Genomic DNA, 24,066 nt, shown 5'->3' with positions numbered 1-24,066 from the left:
TACTTAAACTATCAGAATATTATGATATGATTCAAAATTAGTAAAAAAATTTCAGTAGAAAATCTTCACCCGATACATATCCACTTGAATGAATCTAAAAATATAAAATATTATCTATTTTGATATGAAAATAGTATATAAATTGGACTAGCTAATTACATAGAATTATATTTTTAGGATATTGTATATATTACTACCATTTTACTTTATTTTTACTAATTTTCTATGTATCAAGAATTATTTATTGTAATATTGTGTACTCAAAAATTATGTGTTATTTTTTATAAAGCAATATTAATCAAAATTCATTTCAATCAATAAGCAATGTAATACTAAAGACAATTGGCCGATACGGTCAAGTTGAGAATTTGTGATTCTTAAATTGTAGTTAGATTTTAGACTATTTTGACACATTTTATTATACTTATGCTATTTTATTCCTTCAAGTAATCTTTTTTTCTTTCATTTTCTTTTCCCTTTTCTCTTTTGTAACGACATGTTTTTCTTTAAACTAGTGTTTCTGTATTTGGTATTCAGAATGCCTTAATTTTAGGATCTATGTCATTTTGACAGGTTAAATTCAACAGGATTCGACGTACAGGTTTGGTTCTATATTGATTATGTCGTAATTAATTGAGAATTTATTGGTTGGCATATTTGACAAAAGACTGATTTGGAATATATTGAAGACTCCTAGCCAAAAAGGAAAAGGATATTTGACAAAATATTATTTTATTACTTTGATTTCTATTTTGAAGTTAATAGAAGAAAACCCTACGTCAAGGCTTATAAAAAGAATTCGACAGAGATTTTTTTACTTGTCCTTCGGACCAGGTTCAACACAAGAAGGCGGAGCACAACGCTACCGTTGAAGACTTCCACAAGATATATCTTTGTCTTCTTGTTAGGATTTTCATTGTACTGAGAATTTCACTAATTCATTCATTTAGGAATATTATAATAATGAAAACTGAGTTGTTTGAAGGAAAGAATCCATAAGTGCTCTAAAGAATCCATAAGTGCTCTATTCAGTTGAGGGGTTATGGTGAGGTCTAACTGATTGTTAGCCTAGAAAAATTCCATATACTTATCGGTGTAAGAAGTAGAGTAGTTTCGCTATTAGGTTTACCGATTGAGTAGTGGTGAGGCGAGTTGGGGGCGAGCCGTGGGAACATTCCACCGACTTGACACTAGTGGTGGTGAGCCAAGCAGGAGATGAGTCGTGGGAACATTCCATGTACTCATAAACCTTAAGAATTACGGAAAGAGTCTTTAATGAGGCCAATTGTACTTGTAAGTCTTTAGTATAGTGAAACAGTTCTGGACGAGCTCCCGTGGACGTAGATTCTCTATTGGTTACGAACCACGTAAAAAATATCGTGTGTACTTTATTTCTGCACTTGATTATTCTGTATGCATGAAAATTACACCATATGTCTTAGTTCGCATAATTATGACAACCATACATAAATATACAATTTGCCCTAACCTGCTTAACTGTGGCAAAAACAGATGAAACTGTATAATACGATCTATATTCTTTCATCTCTTTTACTTTTTCTTTTATCTTTTATTTCCACTCTTGAACTCGAGCTCCTCCGCTTCTTTCCCTTTCCTTAATTTAAATTATTATTATTTTCTAGTTAATGGCTTCCACCGTGCATGTGGAAGCTATTTCCTTCAAATCTATACATATATATATATATATATAATTAATGAGGCAGGATCCTCGTACACAGGTGCTAAAGGGATTGACTGACCGAGACAACATATGCTTTTTTTGATCGAGAGAGACAACATATGCTCACACAGAGAGATTGGCTACTAGTTATAAGGCTAAAGTGCTAAAATATATATTTAGATTTACAAGCATAAGATATATGGGCAGAGAAAAATAAACTACGGATATTTCTCTAAAAAAAAAATACGTACTTTTTTTCGGATAAATCCGATAAAATATGAATAATTCAACAATTTGCCCAGTCAATCTAAATCGTCATCGCCCACTTCATCATTGTATCTCATGTCGGCGTTATTCTATTTATGAATGTACGACTACAACCCTGATTTGTACATGTGAATTAATAGACTAACCCTAACAAATGATGTAGAAGGCATTGCGTATGATTACGTGATTTGGGCCGAGAATTCAAAGCCCAAGCGAAGTAATCCTACAAATTGAATCGTGGGAAAAGCCAACCGATCTTTAATTGTGCATTACTTGTTACTCAGTTACTATCACATTGTCTATTATAATACTTTTAAGAAAACTTTAAAAAAAAAAAAAAAAAAATCTATAAAGTCAACTGTGATTTACCTAGTTAGAGTTTGCTGCGGGTCTCATCCAAGCTTATTAAATTCGCGGACATGACATTTATGTTTTAAAGTTACTTTGTTTAGTTTTCTATTTTATGTGTAGAAACAAAAAGAGAGGATTTAATCCGATGAAATGCTATTGATTTTAGAGAGGATAATAATGAGGAGGACGACAAAGAAGATCCAAGTATGCCTATTCTTAACTTTAAATGGAATGTAACAATGTTTAGTAAGACTATTTAAGTGCTCATTAATTTGGACAGGAATAAAAAATTCCTAGTTAGAGATTCTCTCAACTCTTTTTAAGTTTTTAAGGGTGAAACTTGTTTTAACGCTTCTAAGCCTGTACTAATATGCTAAATATACGAAGCAAAAGTTTTGCCACATTAGTATTTTATTGGAACCAACCACGTCACATTAGGGTCCGAATATGGGCTCAAAATAAATGTGAAGCGGGTTAAAATAAATTTGCTTTCCTTGCCACATTGGTATATTATTTTATTTTTCATGCTCATACTTTATAGAGATCAGTATAGGGAATCGTCCATTTTTTGGACTACTGAAGCTGTAAATATCAATTTTCACATTATCATTTCACACAAGCACTCTAAAATGCTGTTGGTAATTAAGGTCTTTCTAATTTTCTTTTTGTCAAACTCCAAAAGTACATAGAAATTTTGTACTAAAAGCCACCTAAGTATTCTTGTTATTAAAAAAAAATCGCAGCCGTCGATAAGGTTAGTAATTAACGGAAATTGACCCGAACAAAAGATTAATTAAATTACCGATAGTATTCCGATATATTTTGATGGCAGAGGTATATTGCAACTAGTCTAAATATTTTCGGAGATTTAGGACAAAGTTTTGATTTGATCTCATCCTCACCGGAAAAGAATATTGATAGCAATTATTAGATTTGCCTTGATTTTTTGGAACAAAGATTGAGAAATAAATAAGCCACATGATTTTCGGTGTTCGTGGGAGCTATTGTTAGAAGGTGAAAATTTGTATGGGAAAAAAAAACAGAGGAAGAAGAAAAGAAAAGTAGCGAAGATACTATTGCCCTCAAAAAGACAATTTGAAAAGGTCAATTACCTCATTCATAATATTGGCTGAGGATTAACCTGTTTTTATAAAAAGGAAATTAACTATTCTTAGATAACAAACTGAGCTTGCGTAAATACTGATTACTTGTTCTTTCTAAAAAGGAAATACAAATTACTTACTAATAAGTAAGATTTAATTATAAGAATGCAATTCAATTAATCATCATATACTCCCTCCGTCCCAAATTAAATGGTAATATAAACATAATTTTTAGTTTCAAAATGCAAATTTTGACAAGTTTAAGGAACATTAATTATGTTTTTCATTATACTCTCACCACCTTCACTATCTTCACTCTCATGTCCTCATACACTCTCCCTCATTAATTCACCCACATATCTCCAAGAGGATTTTTTTAGTCCATACAATTACAATTATGTTGAAAAATTAACTAAAACATATATTTTATTAATTTTGTGTGAAATCTCCTAAATTAACATCTAATTTGGGACGGAGGAAGTATAATATTTCACTGTAGTAACATTCTAACAACTCATATTCAGAGATATAATAATTAAAAAGAATGAAATTAAATAAAAAAAATTATAGTCAGACAAATAATTTTGAAGCTCTATAGATATATAGATTGAACAATTGTGAGAGATTTGCTCCAAGTAGCATCTCACCATGAACTACAAATTTTCCTTGTAATATATATGCCACTCAGCAAACTAGTGTAAACACTAGAAAGATGGACATTCTCGAGAAAAAATAGAACTGAATAAAAAGAAAATCTTTAATGGTGTACGTTTTTGTACCTATTTTTCATCAATAAATAATGGCCATTAGCAAGTTTAGGGACAAATATGCAATCTCAGTATCATCTCCTTCTAAAATTAGACATGGTTAATTTTAATTAGTGTCACAGAAAGTTATGAGAATATATTAAATTGGAGAGAGTTGTTTGTTACTCTCTCAAATCATTCTCATCTAGTAAATCAGCTTAACACCAATTTCTTTTCTTTCTATGTTGTCACCTCCTAGAAGAAACCACCTTGGAGCTCTGATCCAAGGTCATGTTTGTCTTGTAACATTTTTATTCATCCTCCTATCTTCTTTACCATCTTTCTCTATAGCTTTATCTGATGCCGAAGCTTCATCTATCACTAGACGTCAATTATTGTCGCTTACAGAAAATGGAGACTTGCCTGATGATTATGAGTTTAAGGTTGAACTCAACATGACATTCGAAAACAACAGGCTTAGAAGAGCATATATTGCACTTCAGGCTTGGAAAGATGCCTTCTATTCCGATCCTTTCAACACCGCAGGGAATTGGATTGGTGCCGACGTGTGTTCGTATACAGGCGTCTTTTGTGCTGCTGCTCTCGATGATCCGAACCTAACTGTTGTTGCTGGCATCGATATAAACCATGCCGATATTGCTGGATACCTTCCTGCGGAACTGGGTCTATTAACCGATATGGCATTATTCCACATCACTCTAATCGTTTTTGTGGCATCATTCCAGAGAGTTTCTCCAAACTCAAGCTCCTTTTGAATTTGATGTCAGCAACAATAGATTTGTTGGTGAATTCCCAAAATGTATTATTCCTATACCAGGTCTAAAATTTATCGACCTTAGGTACAACGATTTTGAAGGAGCTTTGCCTCCAGATATCTTCAACAAGGAACTCGATACCTTGATCGTGAACAACAACCGATTCACACACACAATTCCAGATACTCTTGGAAACTGCCCGGCAACCATCATCGTGTTTTCCAACAATGAATTTACGGGCTGTATTCCAAATAGTATTGGAAAAATGGGTAAGACATTGGAAGAAATCTCATTCATGAACAACAATCTAACCGGGTGTTTGCCAGCAGAAATTGGGATGCTTGTGAATGTTGATATTTTTGATGTTAGCTCAAATTATTTCAATGGAATGTTGCCAAAAGACTTGAAGGGTCTAGTCAAGGTTGAGCAATTAGATGTTTCACATAACATGCTTACAGGCTTTGTTCCTGAGGGGATTTGCAAACTTACAGCATTGAAGAATTTCACATTTTCTTATAACTATTTCAATGGTGAGGAGCAGGCCTGTGATCCACAGAAAAGGAAAGATATTCTGCTAGACGATACAAACAACTGCATACCTGATAGGCCAAAACAGAAGTCTGTCAAGGAATGCCAACCTATCATAGGCAGTCCGGTTGAATGTAGCAAATCAAAATGTGGAAGCGGCGGCGTTGGTGGTGATGTTGGTTCACCAAGTATAAGTCCAGCATCAATTCCATCACCATCACCTCAATCATATAATCCCCCTACACATCAAAGGGCGGAGTCTTCATCATCTCCTATATTTCCACCTCAAGCACAATCCCCACCATCTAAATCACAATATCCACCAACACACGAAACACATTCTCCAGCTCCACCACTAGATTCTCCTCTACCTGAAGTACAAACACCATCACCACCCACAACTCATTCTTCTCCCCCACAAGAACACTCACCAACACCATCCTCAAAAGGACATTCACCCCCAACAATCCGATCCCCTCCACAACAAGGACATTCACCACCGTCGCCCTCAATAGTTCCTTCACCTCCAAAAAGCCATACCCCACCTAAAGATACACCAACGCCGGATAATCCTCCCCCTTCACGTGTTCCTTCTTCACCACCAACTACACACTCACCGACACCACAAGCCCCTAATCAAGCACCAGATCCTAGTGGATATTCACCAGGTCATCACCCACGTCCACCAATACCAACAGATGCTTCTCCTCCAACTCGACCATTCATTGACCCACCACCTTCGATTCATTCACCCCCACAACGAGACCACTCTCCTCCACCTCAAGTAATCTCACCTTTACCATCTCCTTCACGTCAACCACCAACACATATTCCATCTCAACCTTCTCCATCACCTTCACCTTTTCCACCAACCCATACTTTGTCTACTCCACCTCCACATTCCCCTTCAACATCATCTCCACCACCAGCACATACTCCATCTATACCTTCTCATTCTCCCTCACCTTCACCACCAATCGAGGTTTCACATTCGTCGTCGCCCCTTGCTCCTTTCCCTTCACCTTCTCTATCTCCACCACCAACTTTGTCTCCTCCTCCAACTCATACTACACATGAACCTTTTCCGTCCCCTTCACCTCCACCACATACATCCTATTCACCTCCACATACATCCCATTCTCCATCCCCTTCACCTCCACATACATCCCATTCCCCATCCCCTTCACCGTCACCACAAATCCAATCTCCACCACTACCTTCTCCATCCCCTTCACCTTCTTCATCTCCTTCACTCCCACCACCAACCCAGACTTCCCATTCACCTTCTCCACCCCCTTCACATTCACCACCAACAACAAAGACTACCCATTCACCTTTACCATTAACACCGTCTACCCATTCACCTTCTCCATCACCTTTACTAACACCACCACCAACCAAAACTATCCATTCACCTTTGCCGCCAACACCGTCTATCCACTCTCCTTCGCCATCCCCTTCACTAACACCACCACCAACGAAGTCTACCCATCCACCTTCGCCATCCCCTTCACCTTTGCCGCCAATTGAGTCTCCCTTAACACCTTCCCCAATCCCTTTACCTTCAGATTCTCCATCATCTCCACCTCACTATGTAGAAACACCTTCTCCGCCACCTTCACCACCAACAAAATCTCCACCCCCTTCACCTTTGCCACCAATAAAGACACCACCTTCTCCAACTCCTTTACATTTGCCACCAACCGAATCTTCACATCCACCTTCTTATACTCCTTCACCTACACCACCAACAAAGTCTACACCATCTTTTCCGCCCCTTTCACCTCAATCCCTAATAGAATCTCCACCATCACCAACTCCTTCTCTAATACCGCCAGCCCACTCTCCATCTACTCCTTCACCATTCCATCCACCCCCATCATCGTTTCACTCTCCACCCACCACACATACTCCACCAATCGAGTCTCCGACGCCACCTACTCCTTCACCATTACATCCACCCCCAACATCATCTCACTCTCCACCCACCTCACATACGCCACCAACCGAGTCTCTGACACCACCTACTCCTTCCTCCTCACCTCCACCATCAGTCGAATCTCCACCCTCGCATACTCCATCACCCTCTCCACCCTCGCATAGTCCATCACCTTCTCCACCAACACCATCTCCATCGCCCTCTCCACCACCACCGGTCAAGTCTCCGCCGCCACCTACTCCCTCCCCCTCACCTCCACCACTGGTCAAGTCTCCACCGCCACCAGTCAAGTCTTCGCCACCACCTACTCCCTCCCCTTCACCTCCACCACCAATCAAATCTCCACCACCACCTTCTCCACCACCACCTACTCCTTCCCCCTCACCTCCACCACCGGTCAAGTCTCTGCCACCACCTACTCCCTCCCCTTCACCTCCACCACCAATCAAATCTCCACCACCACCTACTCCTTCCCCCTCACCTCCACCACCGATCAAGTCTCCGCCACCACCTACTCCATCCCCATCACCTCCACCACCGGTCAAGTCTCCACCCCCACCTTCTCCATCACCCTCTCCACCCCCACCTTCCCCATCTCCCTCACCGCCACCGCCGGTCAAGTCTCCACCCCCACCTTCCCCATCCCCCTCACCCCCACCTCCCGTCAAGTCTCCACCCCCACCTTCTCCATCTCCCTCTCCACCCCCACCCTTACCCGTCCCCCTCACCCCCACCCCCCGTCAAGTCTCCACCACCACCTTCCTCATCCCCCTCACCCTTACCGCCCGTCAAGTCTCCACCACCACCTTCTCCGTCCCCCTCACCCCCACCGCCCGTCAAGTCTCCACCACACACCTTCTCCGTCCCCCTCACCCCCACCGCCGGTCAAGTCTCCACCCCCACCTTCTCCATCCCCCTCACCTCCACCACCGGTCAAATCTCCACCACCACCTTCTCCATCATCCATTCAATCTCCCCCTTCACCATCTACTTCGGATCTCCACCTGGAGAATTCATTCTTCCACCAAATTTTGGCTTCGAGTATAGTTCCCCGCCTCCTCCAATGTTCCCAGGATATTAAGTTTCATGTTTATAATGTTGTTTTCTTTCACCATTCTTGTTCTGCAATTAGTTTTACTATCTTACAACAAACACACTTTTGCTAGATGTAGATTTTAATGTGTTTGATGTAAAACTAAACTTCTACAAATATTAAAGTCATCGAGATAAATTCAATTTAAATTTTGTGGTTTATTATTTTACTTAAATTTCTCTTTATTTTTTATTTTTATTTTGTCCATGAATTGCTGCTATTTCTTTTTGATTATGTCATCTTTTTCTCACAATTAACAGCTATATTATGATCATTATTGTTGATATTCCTTGCGATCATTTAAAAGTTATAAGTTGTTCGAATGGAAAGGCTTCTTGCATTGGAAGATCATGCAACCACGCTCAAAAGGGCATTGCACCACATACTAGATCATCGCCACTAATACATTCTTGTACAAGTTATAAAAAGGATTAATATAGTCGACATTAAATAATATAAAATGGAAAAAGAAAAACTGTTTTTTCACTCTTTAGTTTAAGCAAATTCAAAATACAAAGATCCAAGAGAAGCCATGAATAAATATATATCAGATGCACTTTTTAGTTACTAATAATTATACTCTTCCGATCCCTCACATTCATAATAATACTAATGACACATAAACTTCAGCTTGGCTTGAAGAATTTCAACTTGAGTCCATCGTTGACCATGCTCCAAACCCCTCCGATAGAGAAAGCCAAGCTAAAAGCGATACCCAACCAACCAAGGATCCAATTGAAGTACCAATTGAAGCTTCCTTTGATAGGCCTTTTAATAAGAACCCACATGAAGCAAGGATATGCAAATGTGACCGGAAGAGTCAGTCCTCCCAATAGACCGGCAATGCTCGAAAGGAATGGAAGAGCCACTCCGATAAAGAAATTCACGAATCCATAGAAAACTCGGAATCCTGATCTCACCCAGATTGAGCATGGGCGATTCGTACGACTCGTGTAGCTTGATTCAAAACTGTCGAACACCGGCATTGAATATATTTGGAAACTGCTTAAGCAATTGAAGACTACCAGAAGAAACGTCATTGCCAGAAGTCCTCTTGAAATATCGTGACTGTGGAATCCATACAGTGCATTTAGGATTCCTCCTGAAGGCATCTACACACCAACAAACAGAAATAACATAAATAAGGCGAGTAATGGTATGGGAACAAGATTTAGATTTTTTAAAATTCAAAGTTAACGAACTCACGAGGTTTCCATAAGCCCAATAACCTCCAATGGCAACAGGGAAGAGACACAATGCTATGAAGGCATACGCAACTTTGGCTCCTCTCCACATTGGCACATGAGCTGGATGCTTGAATGTTGATGGCATTGTTGCCTATTAAAATGCAAACAAAGTTTATTTTTCTTTCTTTTAATAACTAAACAATAAAAAATATAGTTTTTGCAGCAAAAGAATAATTTCATACCTGAATCTCCATAACAAGGTTGTGGCCTCTGAAGGCAAAAGCTATAATGCCGAGAGCATTAAGGATGGAAAAAGTGGATGAAGTGAAAGAGGGCAACGAAAGTGGTTCGTAGGAGATATTTGGTGGTCGGTCACGGCTAACCGAGAGAAGCCAGACCATTGTACAGTATGTGATGGCAGTAATAGCCCCGATCAACGAGACTCCGGCGATTGAATTCAGATTTGGTAGCTGAGATAAGACGATGCATAGAGAAGTGAAGACCAAATACCATTCTACTGTGGTTAGAGGGTTGGAAGAACAAAGTGGACCACAAACTATCTGAAAGAATAGTTTCATAGTTTCTCCTCCGACCAGAATCAAAGCCGTTGCCGTTCCAGCTGATAGATAAACTGTCGGGAATATTGCAAGCCATGCCCCTAACCTTTCACCGAAAGCAGCTTCTGCCAACTCCACGTATCTGTTATATCTCTTCCCTGGAACCGCTTCGTGTAGCTGAACCAGAATCCATAATGTGTAAAGTTGCCAGCAGTAAGCTATTGTTAAGGCCAATATTCCCCAACCCCTACACACCAAACCAAATCGACCACAAATTCATCAAATTTTCTGGCAATCAAAGTGCAAAATTTAAAATCCAAGCTAAACGTTTTCTGGTCGGAATTTTCTTCCTGGCTAGAATCCAAGCTAAATTTAAAATCCCACAAACTTTTAGTTTATCGAGAATATGTATAATTCCTTATTCTGAAGTTAAAGATAAAACTTTGGTAATCATAAACAAAAACTTCAAGGGATTAATTTCAGTGTCCACTTCAGAGAAGTGTGACAGAGTTTACCATGATAAACTCTGGATATAATCAAACTGTAGTACTTAAATTCATAAATACCAAAAGTCACAAAATTTGTCAGCAGAGTGCAAGTGAATCTTTCTTTATGGTGAAAAAAGTTGCAGCCTTGTTGTAGAGAAAGCAAATACTAGCATACTGTTGCATTGCATATCATACTCTATTCTTCAATATACACCACTCTTTTCTCAAACAAAAGTAAAACCGGAAAAGTAATTCTTTTTTGGGGGATTATGGTTATGAATTGCTAATGATGTAGTTTTTTAGGAATAATCATAATAAGTGGACATCAGCAGCGATCATAAAGAAGATAAAACAAAGTGTTTCATGAATCATAAAGCAACAATCCGAAATCTAGCTTTTTTTTAATTACAATCCGGATTCTACTTACCTATCTTAATTCACTAAAGCTAATACCACAACAATAACTTCAGTGGCCCCCCTTCTAATTAATTACTAGCTTCCATGCCTATGGACAAACATTTTTGATACTCTTATGGACAAACATTTGTTGTCTAAAAAAAGCAGAAAAGGTTTTAAAATAATCATAAAAAGTAAAGTACTTGCTTCCAAGATGAGCCTTTTTTCCTATTAGTCAAATAAAAATCTTATGAAATATATATATGTTGACCCCACGATCGCCATACTTTAAACAAATTCTTCCCTTTAACATGATAATTGTCCTGAGACAGAACGGTCCAATTCTTTATACAAATGAAGATGACAAACCTTACATGATATTTTATCTAGCTATGGATAATAGGTAGTAAAAGAATAAAAAAGATTTAATTTTTATTAAGTTTTAACGAAGAACATAACAAGTGCAAGCAAAATTTAGTTAAAGAATAAAAAGGGTTTAATTTTTATTAAGTTTGAACGAATACTAGAAAATTTAGCAATTAAGTTGATAATTAGGAAAGGTTAATTCGATAACATACCAGCCAAGGAAAGAGAAAGCAACGGGCAAAACTAGAGCTTGAAAACCAACACCAGCATTGAGATTATGAAACGCAGCGTAGTGAGCGTTCCCATTTCTAGACTCTGTTATTGGAAGCCAAGCATCTTGTGGATTAAGCTTAGTTAAATGCCCAACTTCCTCTAAGTAACCTTTCATGTTCACCAAAACCCTTTTCATCGGCGTTCCGATCGGACTCAAAAACCTCGGCGATATGAACGACGTCGGCGTCCATGCCGATGACGACTTCGCCTCCTTAGACTGTGGCCTCGGCGATCTCTGGCCTGATGGGGTTTGTATTTCCGGAGTCGATACACGTGGGGTCGCCGGAATCGATATCAACTCCGCCTCCGGTCTCTCCTCCATTACAAAAAATCAAAACTTTCTCTCTCTCTAACTCTGTTTTTTTTCTTCTCAGAGACACATACAGAAGACTCGACTCGAGTGTCTATTAATGGAGAGAGTGGGTTTTGCCTTTTAGTGAATGTTGTTTTTAAATTTATTTTTATGCTCTCAGACAGACACTGTCTGAAAAATTGTTTGTCAGTGTGACTAGTACTAGTACTGAAGAAAGAGAGGGAACAAAACCGAACATGAGAGTTCGCACGCTTACGATCTTGACCGTTGATCTTGTATTGAGTTACTAATTTTGACGGTTGTCATTTGCTTTGAACCAAGCAAAAACTTTGTTACTAGATTCAATGTTGAGTTGACTGTCTGGGTTTTAGCGTTTGGTTTCAGGTTATTCATAATATATCATATACTGATATACGTATCTAAACTTTTCTTAACTTTACAATTTACCCCCTTACTTCTTGAAGCTTGTAACTTCCTTCGTGCTAATGTATCTTACATAATCTCTTGGAATTGGGGATAGATACGGATGCGGGGTCGGGTATTAAAAGTGAAAAATTCTAAAATCTAAAATTTAAATTTAAAGATTATGTATCTTACCTAATCAAAAATGTGTTTAGTAATTTTTTCCTTTTTCTCTCTTAGTCAAAATTCAAACATTTCTACAATTCGTCATTTTTTTCAGGACAAAAATCACCATCGGGACATTTAGTATCCGTCCACGCATAAACACGTACCAGGGACGTCTTCAGGACGGAAATAGCACTGAAGCTGGTGTCCCCCTATCATAGCTTACAATTTCAAAGCTTATGTAATAAACTGCAAATGCAATGTTTAAAATTTTAGACACCAAAATAACAATATGAGTAAAGTTAAGATACCAATAGTAATGACTATGATTGATGGATTTATTTAGCGAATACTATGTAGAAATATAGAGGACAGTGACGTCACAAACACGTACTGTGACTCTGTGAGGGACATGGTTAGATGTGTGACGGAGTTGCTATGCTTATGGTGTGGGCTAACGGTCCAGTCGCCTGCCACAAGAAATCAAGAAGAAAAAATGAATGAATTCGATAGTGGGCCCTAAACCTGCTCTATTGCTCCGGAGTTTACGGGTTTATGTGGGCCCCCAACACCAGAGCTTGTCTTCAAAACCTCGCGAATGCTATGGCTTTACTTTACGGTGGAAGCAATAATAGTTCCATGACAAGCATGGGAGTAGTATTATTTACATTTAAGTAACTTTCTTAAAAAGCATATTCTAATTTGAGAAATGGTTTAGAACATATCTAAAGTTTGTGTGCAAATATTGAAATTTAACTATGAAAACGAAGAGAATAGTTTTACTGCTCAAGGAATTGCTTTCCTTTTATGATAAACAGACGTTATTATTAATCGATCCAAACCGATAAGGTGATACAAAAAAATCTACAATCGTCTACATCCATTCACCTTCAGATTAGCGATTGAATGGACTTTTCGATTATTCTTTCTATTAATATAAACAAAAAGCAAGAAACAAAATATAAAGATAAAGTTTAATTTTTCAAATAATATTCTTACATGATCAGGGACGAATTCAGGATTCTATGGCTGGAGGGTCCGAGAAATTTTTTTGACGAACTTTGGTCGAATGAGTTAACTTCAATTTTTATCATATATTTGTATTGGATTTTGGATTTGAGAGACAAAATGCAACGAATGCAAGTGATTGTAAAGGTTGTTAACCCATTTAATTAACTAAAACTTTAATTTGACCCATAAAATTTAGATTTTTTAACAATTATACTCTCAAAATTTTAATTATTAACATTATGTATAAATTTATCAGATAACATATATATATATATATATTTTATGCTGATATGGTATAAATTTTTTTTTTAAAGCAATATAGTATAAAATTATGAATAGATAAAAACATATAAATAATATTTAATAGTGTAACACGTTTTGTATAATGTAAAAGCCTTTCAAATTTATTAAGGTAACTAAAAGTTATTTATAGGTCAAAAAATAAAAACCAAACAATATTATTACCGAGTAATAAAAGAATATATACCAGGTTTAGAGATGACGGAAGAAAATGATTACATACCTACATATATTAACTTTTTTTTTTTTAAGTTGTCTGGTAAACTTTTCTCTAGATATGTGCCAGATAATTGGATTGTGGATTTTGCAAGTTCTTTGAGACTAAGCTCAGTTCTTATAAGAATCCTAGATTATCTTTTAAATTTTCTATAGCATGTCATTATTCTTACAGTTTTAATTGTATTGTATGCAGTGATGCAGGGACGCATCCATAGTTAAAGGGTCCAAGAAATTTTTGTAAGGAACTTTGGTCGAATGAGAAAATTTTTAACTTCAATTTTTATCATATATTTGTGTTGGATTTTGGATTTGTGCGACAAAATACAATGGATGTAAGGCATTGTAAAGGTTGTTAACCCATTTAATTAACTAAAAAAATTACCCATTGTAAAGGTTGATACTTTCAAACGAATGTTTTCTCTTTAGGTCTCTATCTCTGTAAATCCTAGAGTAGCCGCAGTTTTTTTTTTTCTCATCTTCCTAACTAGATTGGGATAGCTTCAGTGAATTTGATGACGAACATCGATATGGATCTAGTGGGTTTAGGGCTTATGGCAGATGAACTCCACGAATTCGATGTTGATGAGTCAAGGTTTGAGGGGGCTGTTAAGTCGAGAAATTTCAAGGTGGTCGTGAAAATTTTCTCTCGCAAATCTTATACTATTAAGCAATTGAGGACTTTTATCTCTAGGTTGTGGAAGCCACGTAGTGGTTTCCTTGTTATTCGACTTAGAGTTAATTTGTTCTCAGTACCTTTTGAGAATTTGCGTGATAAGGACATAGCTTTCAATGGTGGTACTTGAAATATTGAAAGGAACCTACTTTTGGTTCGTGATTATGATGGTAACAAGAGTCTGGATGAGATTTCATTCGATTTGGCTGTCTTTTGGGTTGAGATCGAAAATTTGCCGTTAGGTTTAATCAATGAGAAGGTGGCGGACACTCTTAGTTAGGCTCTAGGATGTCCAATTAATCTGAATAAGCTCTTGTGGTGGATTTTTACGTTTCCAGAGTCTTGTTGAGTTGGGGAAACCTATTAGGAGGGTGCTTTGCTTAATTTCCCTAATATGTCTATAGGAGTTCATAAGCTATGGGTTTTCTTCAAGTATCGAAATCTGCCTAATTTTTGCTACAATTGTGCTTGCTAACTCATGTTGATAATCAGTGTGGCCTGTAGAGAGTAGATCATCAAGTTTATGGTCATTGGTTGCGTGCCGAGTCTCAACAGACTTTCCATGCCATGAAACCTATTGCTGATCCCTTTAGGGCGTCGTCGGATTCTGCTGCCGGTGATCATTCCAGAGATTCTCAGGCGAATTCAGTACCGTTAAGGCTACCGGCGTCTCAAAGATTGGGCGGAAAGTCAACTTTCGAATCGGGAATTAATCAAGGAGTTAATGATATCCCGGATTTTCAAGGACGGATTTCTAGTCAAAGCCCGAAAATTAAGCAAAGTGGAAATCAGGGAGGAGATTCGAATTTCAAATTTGGAGCTGGAGTTATTGAGAATCCTAATAGGAAACTCAATCCTGATACAGCTAGGCGTCGATCAGGAAAATAACCGAGCTATTGATGTTGTTGTAAAGTTCCAAGGGGACATGCTCATTGCAAGCCCAGTTATTAAGCAGGCTAAGACCAAAGGCCCGTCTAGAGTTAAAGGCCCAACTAAAACAGGCCAAAATAAATCAGGCTCATCTAAGGTAGGCCCGTCAGGAACAAAACAGAGATTGGGTTCTCATCTTTCTCGTCAGACAAATGCAAAGAAGAGGAAACTCAATTCTAGTGATGACGAGCCCGTCCCTCCGTTGGCTCAATATGGCGGCAACCTCCTTGCTTTGTCCATCGCTCAACTTGACGATTACTATGGTGCAAATTATAAATGTATCATAAAATTATAAAACGTGAATAAAATATGATGTTTTTTCTTGTCGATAAATAATTGTAGTCTTTTTGGATTTGAGAATGCCGGTTGGAGAAAAAGTCAGAATCATTAATTAAAAATACTATTTCACTTATTTACAAAAGTACTTTCAGGTTTTAACAAAAAAATAAAATAGTCTTTATATTATGAATTCTGTCTTACGAGACCAACTAAACAATTTAAGACAAAGAATATTAATATCTAAAGGCATGATAGAAATTTATGAAGGAAGTATACAACATTTACAAGAACAAATTAGAACACACCATAGAATGAAAACAATACACTATGCTGACTGGCTTATAATTCAATACGAACATACTAGACAAATATTAAATAATGAATATAAATATTTACAAACTCTAAAAACTTTAAAAGTACAATTAGAAACCGCATAATGTTTGTAACGGCTGATGTAGCAAAAATAAAAGAAGATTTAAAGGATATTAAAGCTGAATTGTCTGACAAATTAAACAATTTAAAAAATATGATTTTAGAAAATAAGAAAACTATTGAAGAATCGTTTTCTATAATGAACGAGTATATAAATCAACATAAATCAAAAGACATTCATAAAGAAATAAATGATACAAAAAATTGTCTTAAAAATCTTAAAAATCTATTAGAAAATCAAAGTGATAAAATTTTTAAGGAGGAAGGAGATATTATAGAAAAATTAAATGATGAATTATACAAATTTGAAAAATTAAATTCTGAAAAAGGAAAATCTATAATTCAATATTCAACAAGAAATTACAATTACAAAACCCAAAAGAATAATTACTCTTGCATCACCCCGTAGAATTGTATAATGGAGCCTGAAAACATTTCCGATCAGATTACAGAAGTTAGACAACTTTTATCTCAATTAAAAATTATTGAAAAAGAAAGAGAAACCTATGAACACAAAAATTATAATATAGATGATGATAAAGAAGAAGTAGTCTATGGGTATGAATTAGAAGATGAATTAGGAGATGATTCACCATTTAGAATGAAACTAGAAGAAATCCCGACCTCAACCTCAGGACATAAAAGGAGAAGAGAATTTTACCATAATGATTTCATGCATGAAAAAGGTTATACCAAACAAAATAATAATTGGGAAAAATTTCCTGATGAATATACACCATCGATTAGAACTAATATAGATATTCTTAATCTAGATTGTATTCAAAATAAAGAAGAAGTTCTAACTTTATGGATGAATAATACAGGATTAATAATTCAGCTAGAAAAAATATTCCAAGACTTTAATCCTAATCTAGTTTGGACCTTTGTTACTTATAAAGTAACAGGATCCGTAAAAAACTATCTACAAACCTTATCACAAGTACAAATAGAATACTTGCTGAAAGACAAAATAACAAATTCAAAAGTTTTCTTTACAATAGTAGATACCATAAATGGGGAATTCTTAGGAAAAGATGATGTAGATAAGAAAAAAGCAACTGAAGTCGCTGAAGTAGAAAAAGCTTTATGACATAATAATAATATACAAATTTGTAATATGTGTGATATAGAATCCTACACATGTGAATTTCAAAAATATTATTATAAATTACATACAGAAACTAGAGAAACTCATAAAGAAACTTATTTAAATAAACTACCATGGCCACTTAGCAAAACTATTAAAGACATATTTATGTCAGAGGTAGCAAATAATAGAATAGCTAATACTCTAGGAGGAGTCATAGAGGTAACTCAAAACTATATAGCACAACAATGTTTGCAGCGATCTATAAAGAAACAACTTAAACACCCTACTGGGCAACTATGTTGTAAAAATAATCCTAGAATACCTGGTAATTCTGGATGTAATAAAGAAAGAAGAAAAATCATAAAGAAATATAGATGGAGAAAATTCCCGAAAAATAAATATAAAAAATTTAATTATAGGAAAAATAACTTTAGAAAAAGAAAGTTTTTCAAGAGAAGATCACCATATAAAAAAGAAAAATATTGTCCCGAAAATAAGAAAACATGTAGGTGTTGGCTTTATAATGAAGAAGGTCATTATGCAAACAAATGTCCCAATAAAAAGAAGACTGAAAATAAAGAAAAATTAAAAATCTTAAATATAGCAATAGAAAATCATCTAGAGCCAATAGAAGATTCAGAATCTGAAATAGAAGAAATATATGAATTACTATCTGTTAGTAGTCAATCTAATAATTCAGAAGAATCAGAAGAAGAATATTCAGCTTCGAATGAATAAACCTAACCCAAATTGTACGTTCATAGAAATAAGATATAAAGAAAAGTCTTATGATGCATATATAGATACGGGAGCAACTTTATGCTTTGCTTCGGCTAAAATCCCATTTCAATGGAAAAAACTTCAAAAACCTCTTGTAATATCAATTGCAGATGGAAATAAACATCTTATATGAAAAGCATCATTTCTTAATAAAATAAAAATAAGAAATTATATATCATAGTACCATCAATATATCAACAAGAATCAGAATTATCTATAATAATAGGAAATAATTTTCTAAAATTATACCAACCTTTCTGTCAATATTTGAATCATACAGAGCTAACTGCACCATCTTATAAAAATCAGAAAAGTACAGTCATAAAAATACCGATATTGGTAAAATTAAATAAACTACAAATTACTCAAAAATTTAAAATTATAAATGAAAAACTAGGTATACCTATTGACTTACAAAAAGATGTAGAAAATTTATTAGAAGATATATGTAGTGATAATCCCCTAGATCAGAATAAAAATAGTAATCAAGAATTGATAGAAATAAAATTAAAAGATCCTAATCAAGAAGTTAATGTAGAAAATAAAATTCCATATTCTAAAACTGATGTAGAAGAATTTACGAAAGAATGCGCTGAACTCTTAGAAAGAGGAATATTAGAAGAATCTACTAGTAGGCATGCTGCACCTACATTCTATGTAGAAAATCATAATAAAATAAAACGAGGAAAAAGAAGAATGATAATTAATTATACAAAAATGAATGAAGCAACAATAAGGGATGCTTACAAATTACCTAGAAAAGATTATATACTTCAGAAAATTAGAGGAAGTCGTTGGTTTAGATGCTAGATTACATGATAATACTAAGCCATTAACAACCTTTACTTGTCCTCACCATAAACATTATCAATGGACGGTATTGCCATTTGGATTAAAACAAGCACCAGAAATCTATCAAAGATTTATGGATAAAAATTTAAAGGGATTAGAAGAATTATGTTTAGTATATATAGATGATATACTAATCTATACAAATAATACATTAGAAGATCATTATCAGAGATTAAAAATAGTCTTAGAAAGAGTCAAAGAAAGAGGATTAGTTCTAAGTAAAAAGAAAGCAATAATTGCCAAAAATGAAATAGACTATTTAGGATTAATTATATCAGGAAATGGAGAACTAAAATTACAAGATAATGTAATAGAAAAATTAAATCTTTTTCCTTCAAAAATAGAAGATAGAAAACAATTACAAAGGTTCCTAGGTTCTCTGAACTATATTTCAGATCAAGGATTTTTCAAATCTTTAGCTAAAGAAAGAAGACTATTACAAAAGAAATTAAGTACAAAGGTCCTATGGACATGGAATATCAATGATTCAATACTTATAGACAAGCTGAAAAATGCTTGTAAAAATCTTCCGAAATTATACAATCCACAAAGTGATGACTATCTGATTGTGGAAACAGACGCCTCTCTAGAAACTTGGGCTGGCTGCATGAAAGCAAAAATCAATATACAGACTGAAAAGTCAAACAATATTCAAGTCGAAAGACTATGCAAATATATATCAGGAACTTTCTCAGAAACTGAGCAAAGATATCCTATACATGAGAAAGAGACACTTGCTTGTCTCAAAACATTAAGAAAATGGAGAATTGAACTTCTTCCCAAAGAGTTCGAACTCCTTCCCCAAGAGTTCGAACTCCAAACTGACAGTAAATATCTTACAGAATTCATTCAATATAAAATTCAGAGTAATTTCAATCAAGGAAGACTGATCTGGTGGCAGCTAGAGCTACGTCAGTTCCCAGCAATCCTAAAATACATAAAGTCAGAAAACAACGTCATCGCAGATACTCTAACAAGAGAATGGAAGAGATAATCAAAGGAATGATGGACCAAATAGCAATCAATAAAAAAGAGATTGAAGAAAAACTGAAAGAAATTGCAGAACGACAAAAGAAAATATCCCAACTTGAAGCAGCAATAATACAATTAGGAGGTCAGATTCAACCATCAGAGTTTTCCAGCGAAAACGTGGTGGATCCATCAATAACAACAAAAGTAACATCAACAACAACAGCAATAAAATCTTCATCAATAGATTCAGCCATTCCCCAACATTGCAATACGACACCACAAGGTCATCACAAATAAAATATTATGCAATATTTAATGGACCAATGAAAGGAGTCTATGACCATTGGCACAAGGTTTCTCCTTTTATCACTGGACAATCTAATATTCAACACAAATCATTTACTACTAGAGAAGAGGCTCAAAAGGCTTTTGAAGAATATCAAATCCAACAAATCCAAACAGAAACCCCTTACTACAAATCCAAATTACTCTCAACACCATCAACTTCAATTAGGAATTCAGGAAAAATGACTTCAATAGATAAAATTCCAAACTCTAGCATCCTTAATATCCCCACCAGAGAGGAAAAACAGAAAACCAAACAACCATCACCCTCATCATTCAATGAGTGTTATTCATTACTCAGCCATTACTCAGAAAAAGAAATGAGCCAACACTTTTACCCAACAGTCAAATTAGACTCTAGTCCAAAAGCAATATTTTTCCCTGAAGCAAACCCTTTAACACTATACAAATTCTTCGTTCATGGATTAATAGATACTATTTATCTGAAAGGAACCAACCTACTTTCAGAATTCCCTCCAGGACCATCCCATGCCATAATGAATTATTTGTCCCGAATAGCAAAGGATAAAGAAGGAAGGGATAGAGAAATATTTATAAAAATATACAGTTCTTTTCCAGAATTTAGTCAGAAAAAATTACTAGTCCCAAGTTATGCAGTTATGGTTCTCGGAATATCAAACATGAATTATCCACCAAGAGACGGGCCAACTAAGAGGAAGCTATCAGAAAATGAGATTGAAGAACTCAATGCCAGATATTTTGCCGGAATACTAAGAAATATCGGAAGAATTGACACACACGAAAAATACTTTATTAACTACAGAAGCGAAAACATTCTAATATATTCCAAATACAGTCAAGAGATAAGTCCTGAAGGAATAAGAGCAGTCCAGCTTTATGAAGGACCATTTTCGAATTTTTCCGGACCACTACAACATCTTCCTTATAGTACAAAAGAATTATTATGCATCCTTTTACGTAGCAGTAAAGATAGTGATTTCACAGACTCTATCTCAATAATAATGGAAGACAACAAAAAAAAAGAAGGCAAAGAAGGAAAGAACAAAGAAGAAAAGCTGAAGGAATCTAATAAAGAAGAAATAATGGCATCCACTAGCCAAAAGAAGATGTAGACATCCGTGTCTTTTTGCAATCAACATGTAAAATAGGTCAGCCTTGATGTAAAACTTGAAGGACATCAATAATTTAGCAATAATGTAATATCTAGGGGTATTAAGTGGAATATGGTCCACTTAGTTTATGTATAAATATGCATCATCTGGTTCATTTAGGACTCAGAATTTATTAAGTGAATAAAATTCTCCTTTGTTTGATAGACAACAAACCAACGTTTTGATTTCCCGTTTATAGGAAGTCTGTTCTATTATCAAATACCCAGAAACTATCTAAAAATACTATAAACCTTCAAAGCATTAAGGAATCCAGCATCAAGAAATCAAAAGATCATCAACAAAAATATTCTCAAAGCAAAAGGATTCAGGTATGCATTCTCCAACAAATACGCTTGATTTACATTTGATAGATTCACCAAATGATATACTCGATCTATCTTTAATTGAAAACTCTAGTACTACACAATTATTTGCTCTTCAAAGCGAAACTAATCAAAAAATAGTTCAATTAGAAAAAATAATTTCCGATTGTAAACAAAAAATAGATTAAAGAAATAGAAATATCATTCAGAAGAATATTACCTTCTGAACTAGCAAAAGAAATAACGACTAGATATGAAACGGATTTATCTTCATTGATCGATGATTCATACAAGAAGATAGAAGAAAATATGGATGTATTAACACATATTGAAATACAATTAGATTATCTTTATGAAACTAATATGTATTATGATACAGAAGAACTATAAGCAGATTGGTCAGACCAATCTATTTAGATTATATTAAACATTTGTATTTTTATCTTATTAATAAAAACTTATTTCCTTTCAATTAGCGAATTTTTCAATTTCTTATCCGCGTTCTAAAATTCTGGTATCAGAATTAGAAGAAAGAAAATGAGTTATATTCATAATATAACACAAGAAATATATGTAATGAAATTAGAGAAAAATAGTCCAGATCTAAACTGGTTAATAGATTAATGTGAAGAATATATAGATAGATGTTTTAACGACCTAAAAATTATTAAAAAATTAGGTAATGAAAATAATAGAGTTTTAGACATTTTACGATCAGAACTATCACGTAAAATTGATCTCTACTGTATTATGCTAGAGCAATTAAGACTTTATAATAGTTAAATATAAAACAAGCAGATAAAGATAAAATAGGTTATATTCATATATCAACTGTTCAGATCTTAATAAAATCAACGTTTATGGAAGGAATAGATTCGCCCATAAGATTACCAATATGTGACGATAGAATTCAACATCCACGAGATAGAATAATAGGAATAGTAAATGGTAACTTAGCATATACAAAATTAAAGTTTAATGTATCATTGCAATTAGGAATACCCTTATGCACAGAAAATTTAGATAGATCATTAATAATAGCATACAAATTTTACAGAAATAATCTAATGGCGAAAGAAGACTATCCATTCACAATAACCTACGAAATAGGATATGCTTTATCAAACAGTCATCATAGTATACAATTTAAGGATAAAGATAAAATTTATTTAGAAGATTTATTTGGAGTTACAGCAAAAGTAGGAACGACAAAAACAACACCGATAAGTTCAATACCTAGAATAGATAATACAATAATAAAAGAGCAAATATTTCGTAGGCCAAGTATGAGATTAATAAGAAATAATACTAATTATATAACAAAAAAAGATTCATCGTCTTCTAAAAATAAAGATATAAAAAAAATTTATCAAAATTAAATAATCATCTATTATCAATAGAATCTAAATTAAAAAAAACTTTTTAAAAACTAAACATTAAATTCATAAATTTTTAAAGGACTAAATTATATTATCAAATAAAAATAAAACAAATAAAAACATAAGAGAACCCACATGTTAAAAAATAATTGAAAAAATGAGTAAAATCGGCACTGAAGAATCCCGTCAACCTACTTAATTAACATGTGTATTAACATGTGTAAAAGTAGTACACCCGATTACTATGCTCAGCTCATTGATGGGTCCGTTCCCCAAGTTGCTGAGGATGCCGTGAGGGTTGGGAGCTATTTTTCTCCCGTCTCTGTGAAGGATGTCGGACATCTCAAATCGTTCGGCGCCACTCTCTTGCCTGATGTTCTGCCACGATCGGACGGATTGCCTGGGCAGGTTGGTGATGACTCTGAAGTTGTTTCCCGTTAGGGATTCTCTGTTTGTAATGATGTACTATCGGCCGGCAAGGGTGAGAATGCCCCTGCCTGCCGGTCACAATGAAAATCGTCAGTTGGAACTGTAGGGGGCTTGGGAAGCGCCTTACAGTTCAAGGTGTTGCGCAATTTTTGCGCAGAGAAAAGGCAGATGTTGTATTTTTATTAGAAACAAAAAAAAAAAAAAAGAGCTATGGAGCGGTTGAAGGTGAGATTTGGGTTAAATCAGTGCTGGGCAGTGGCGAGAACGGGGAATAGTGGTGGTTTGGCA

At 35.1% G+C, this 24,066-nt stretch overlaps 2 protein-coding genes across 2 annotated transcripts; one reads left to right on the top strand and one right to left on the bottom strand.

Annotated features, from left to right (window-relative positions):
• Window positions 1-9,110: 9,110 nt before the first annotated feature.
• LOC139883868 (lysine histidine transporter-like 8) lies at window positions 9,111-12,073 on the bottom strand. The gene is made up of 4 exons (XM_071867982.1): window positions 11,691-12,073; window positions 9,914-10,475; window positions 9,691-9,822; window positions 9,111-9,596 (listed from the first exon to the last, which is right to left on the bottom strand). Exons 1-4 carry the CDS (start codon window positions 12,071-12,073, stop codon window positions 9,111-9,113), a joined length of 1,563 nt encoding a protein of 520 aa, XP_071724083.1.
• An 8,419-nt stretch (window positions 12,074-20,492) lies between these two features.
• Window positions 20,493-21,608, top strand: LOC139883864 (uncharacterized). Its single transcript, XM_071867979.1, has one exon. It carries the CDS (start codon window positions 20,493-20,495, stop codon window positions 21,606-21,608), a length of 1,116 nt encoding a protein of 371 aa, XP_071724080.1.
• The last annotated feature ends 2,458 nt before the right edge of the window (window positions 21,609-24,066 follow it).

This window comes from Rutidosis leptorrhynchoides, unplaced genomic scaffold (assembly GCF_046630445.1).
Source record: "Rutidosis leptorrhynchoides isolate AG116_Rl617_1_P2 unplaced genomic scaffold, CSIRO_AGI_Rlap_v1 contig462, whole genome shotgun sequence".
NCBI lineage: Eukaryota > Viridiplantae > Streptophyta > Magnoliopsida > Asterales > Asteraceae > Rutidosis > Rutidosis leptorrhynchoides.
Note: the sequence above shows the minus strand (reverse complement) of the source record. Positions and strands in the feature narration are given on the sequence as shown.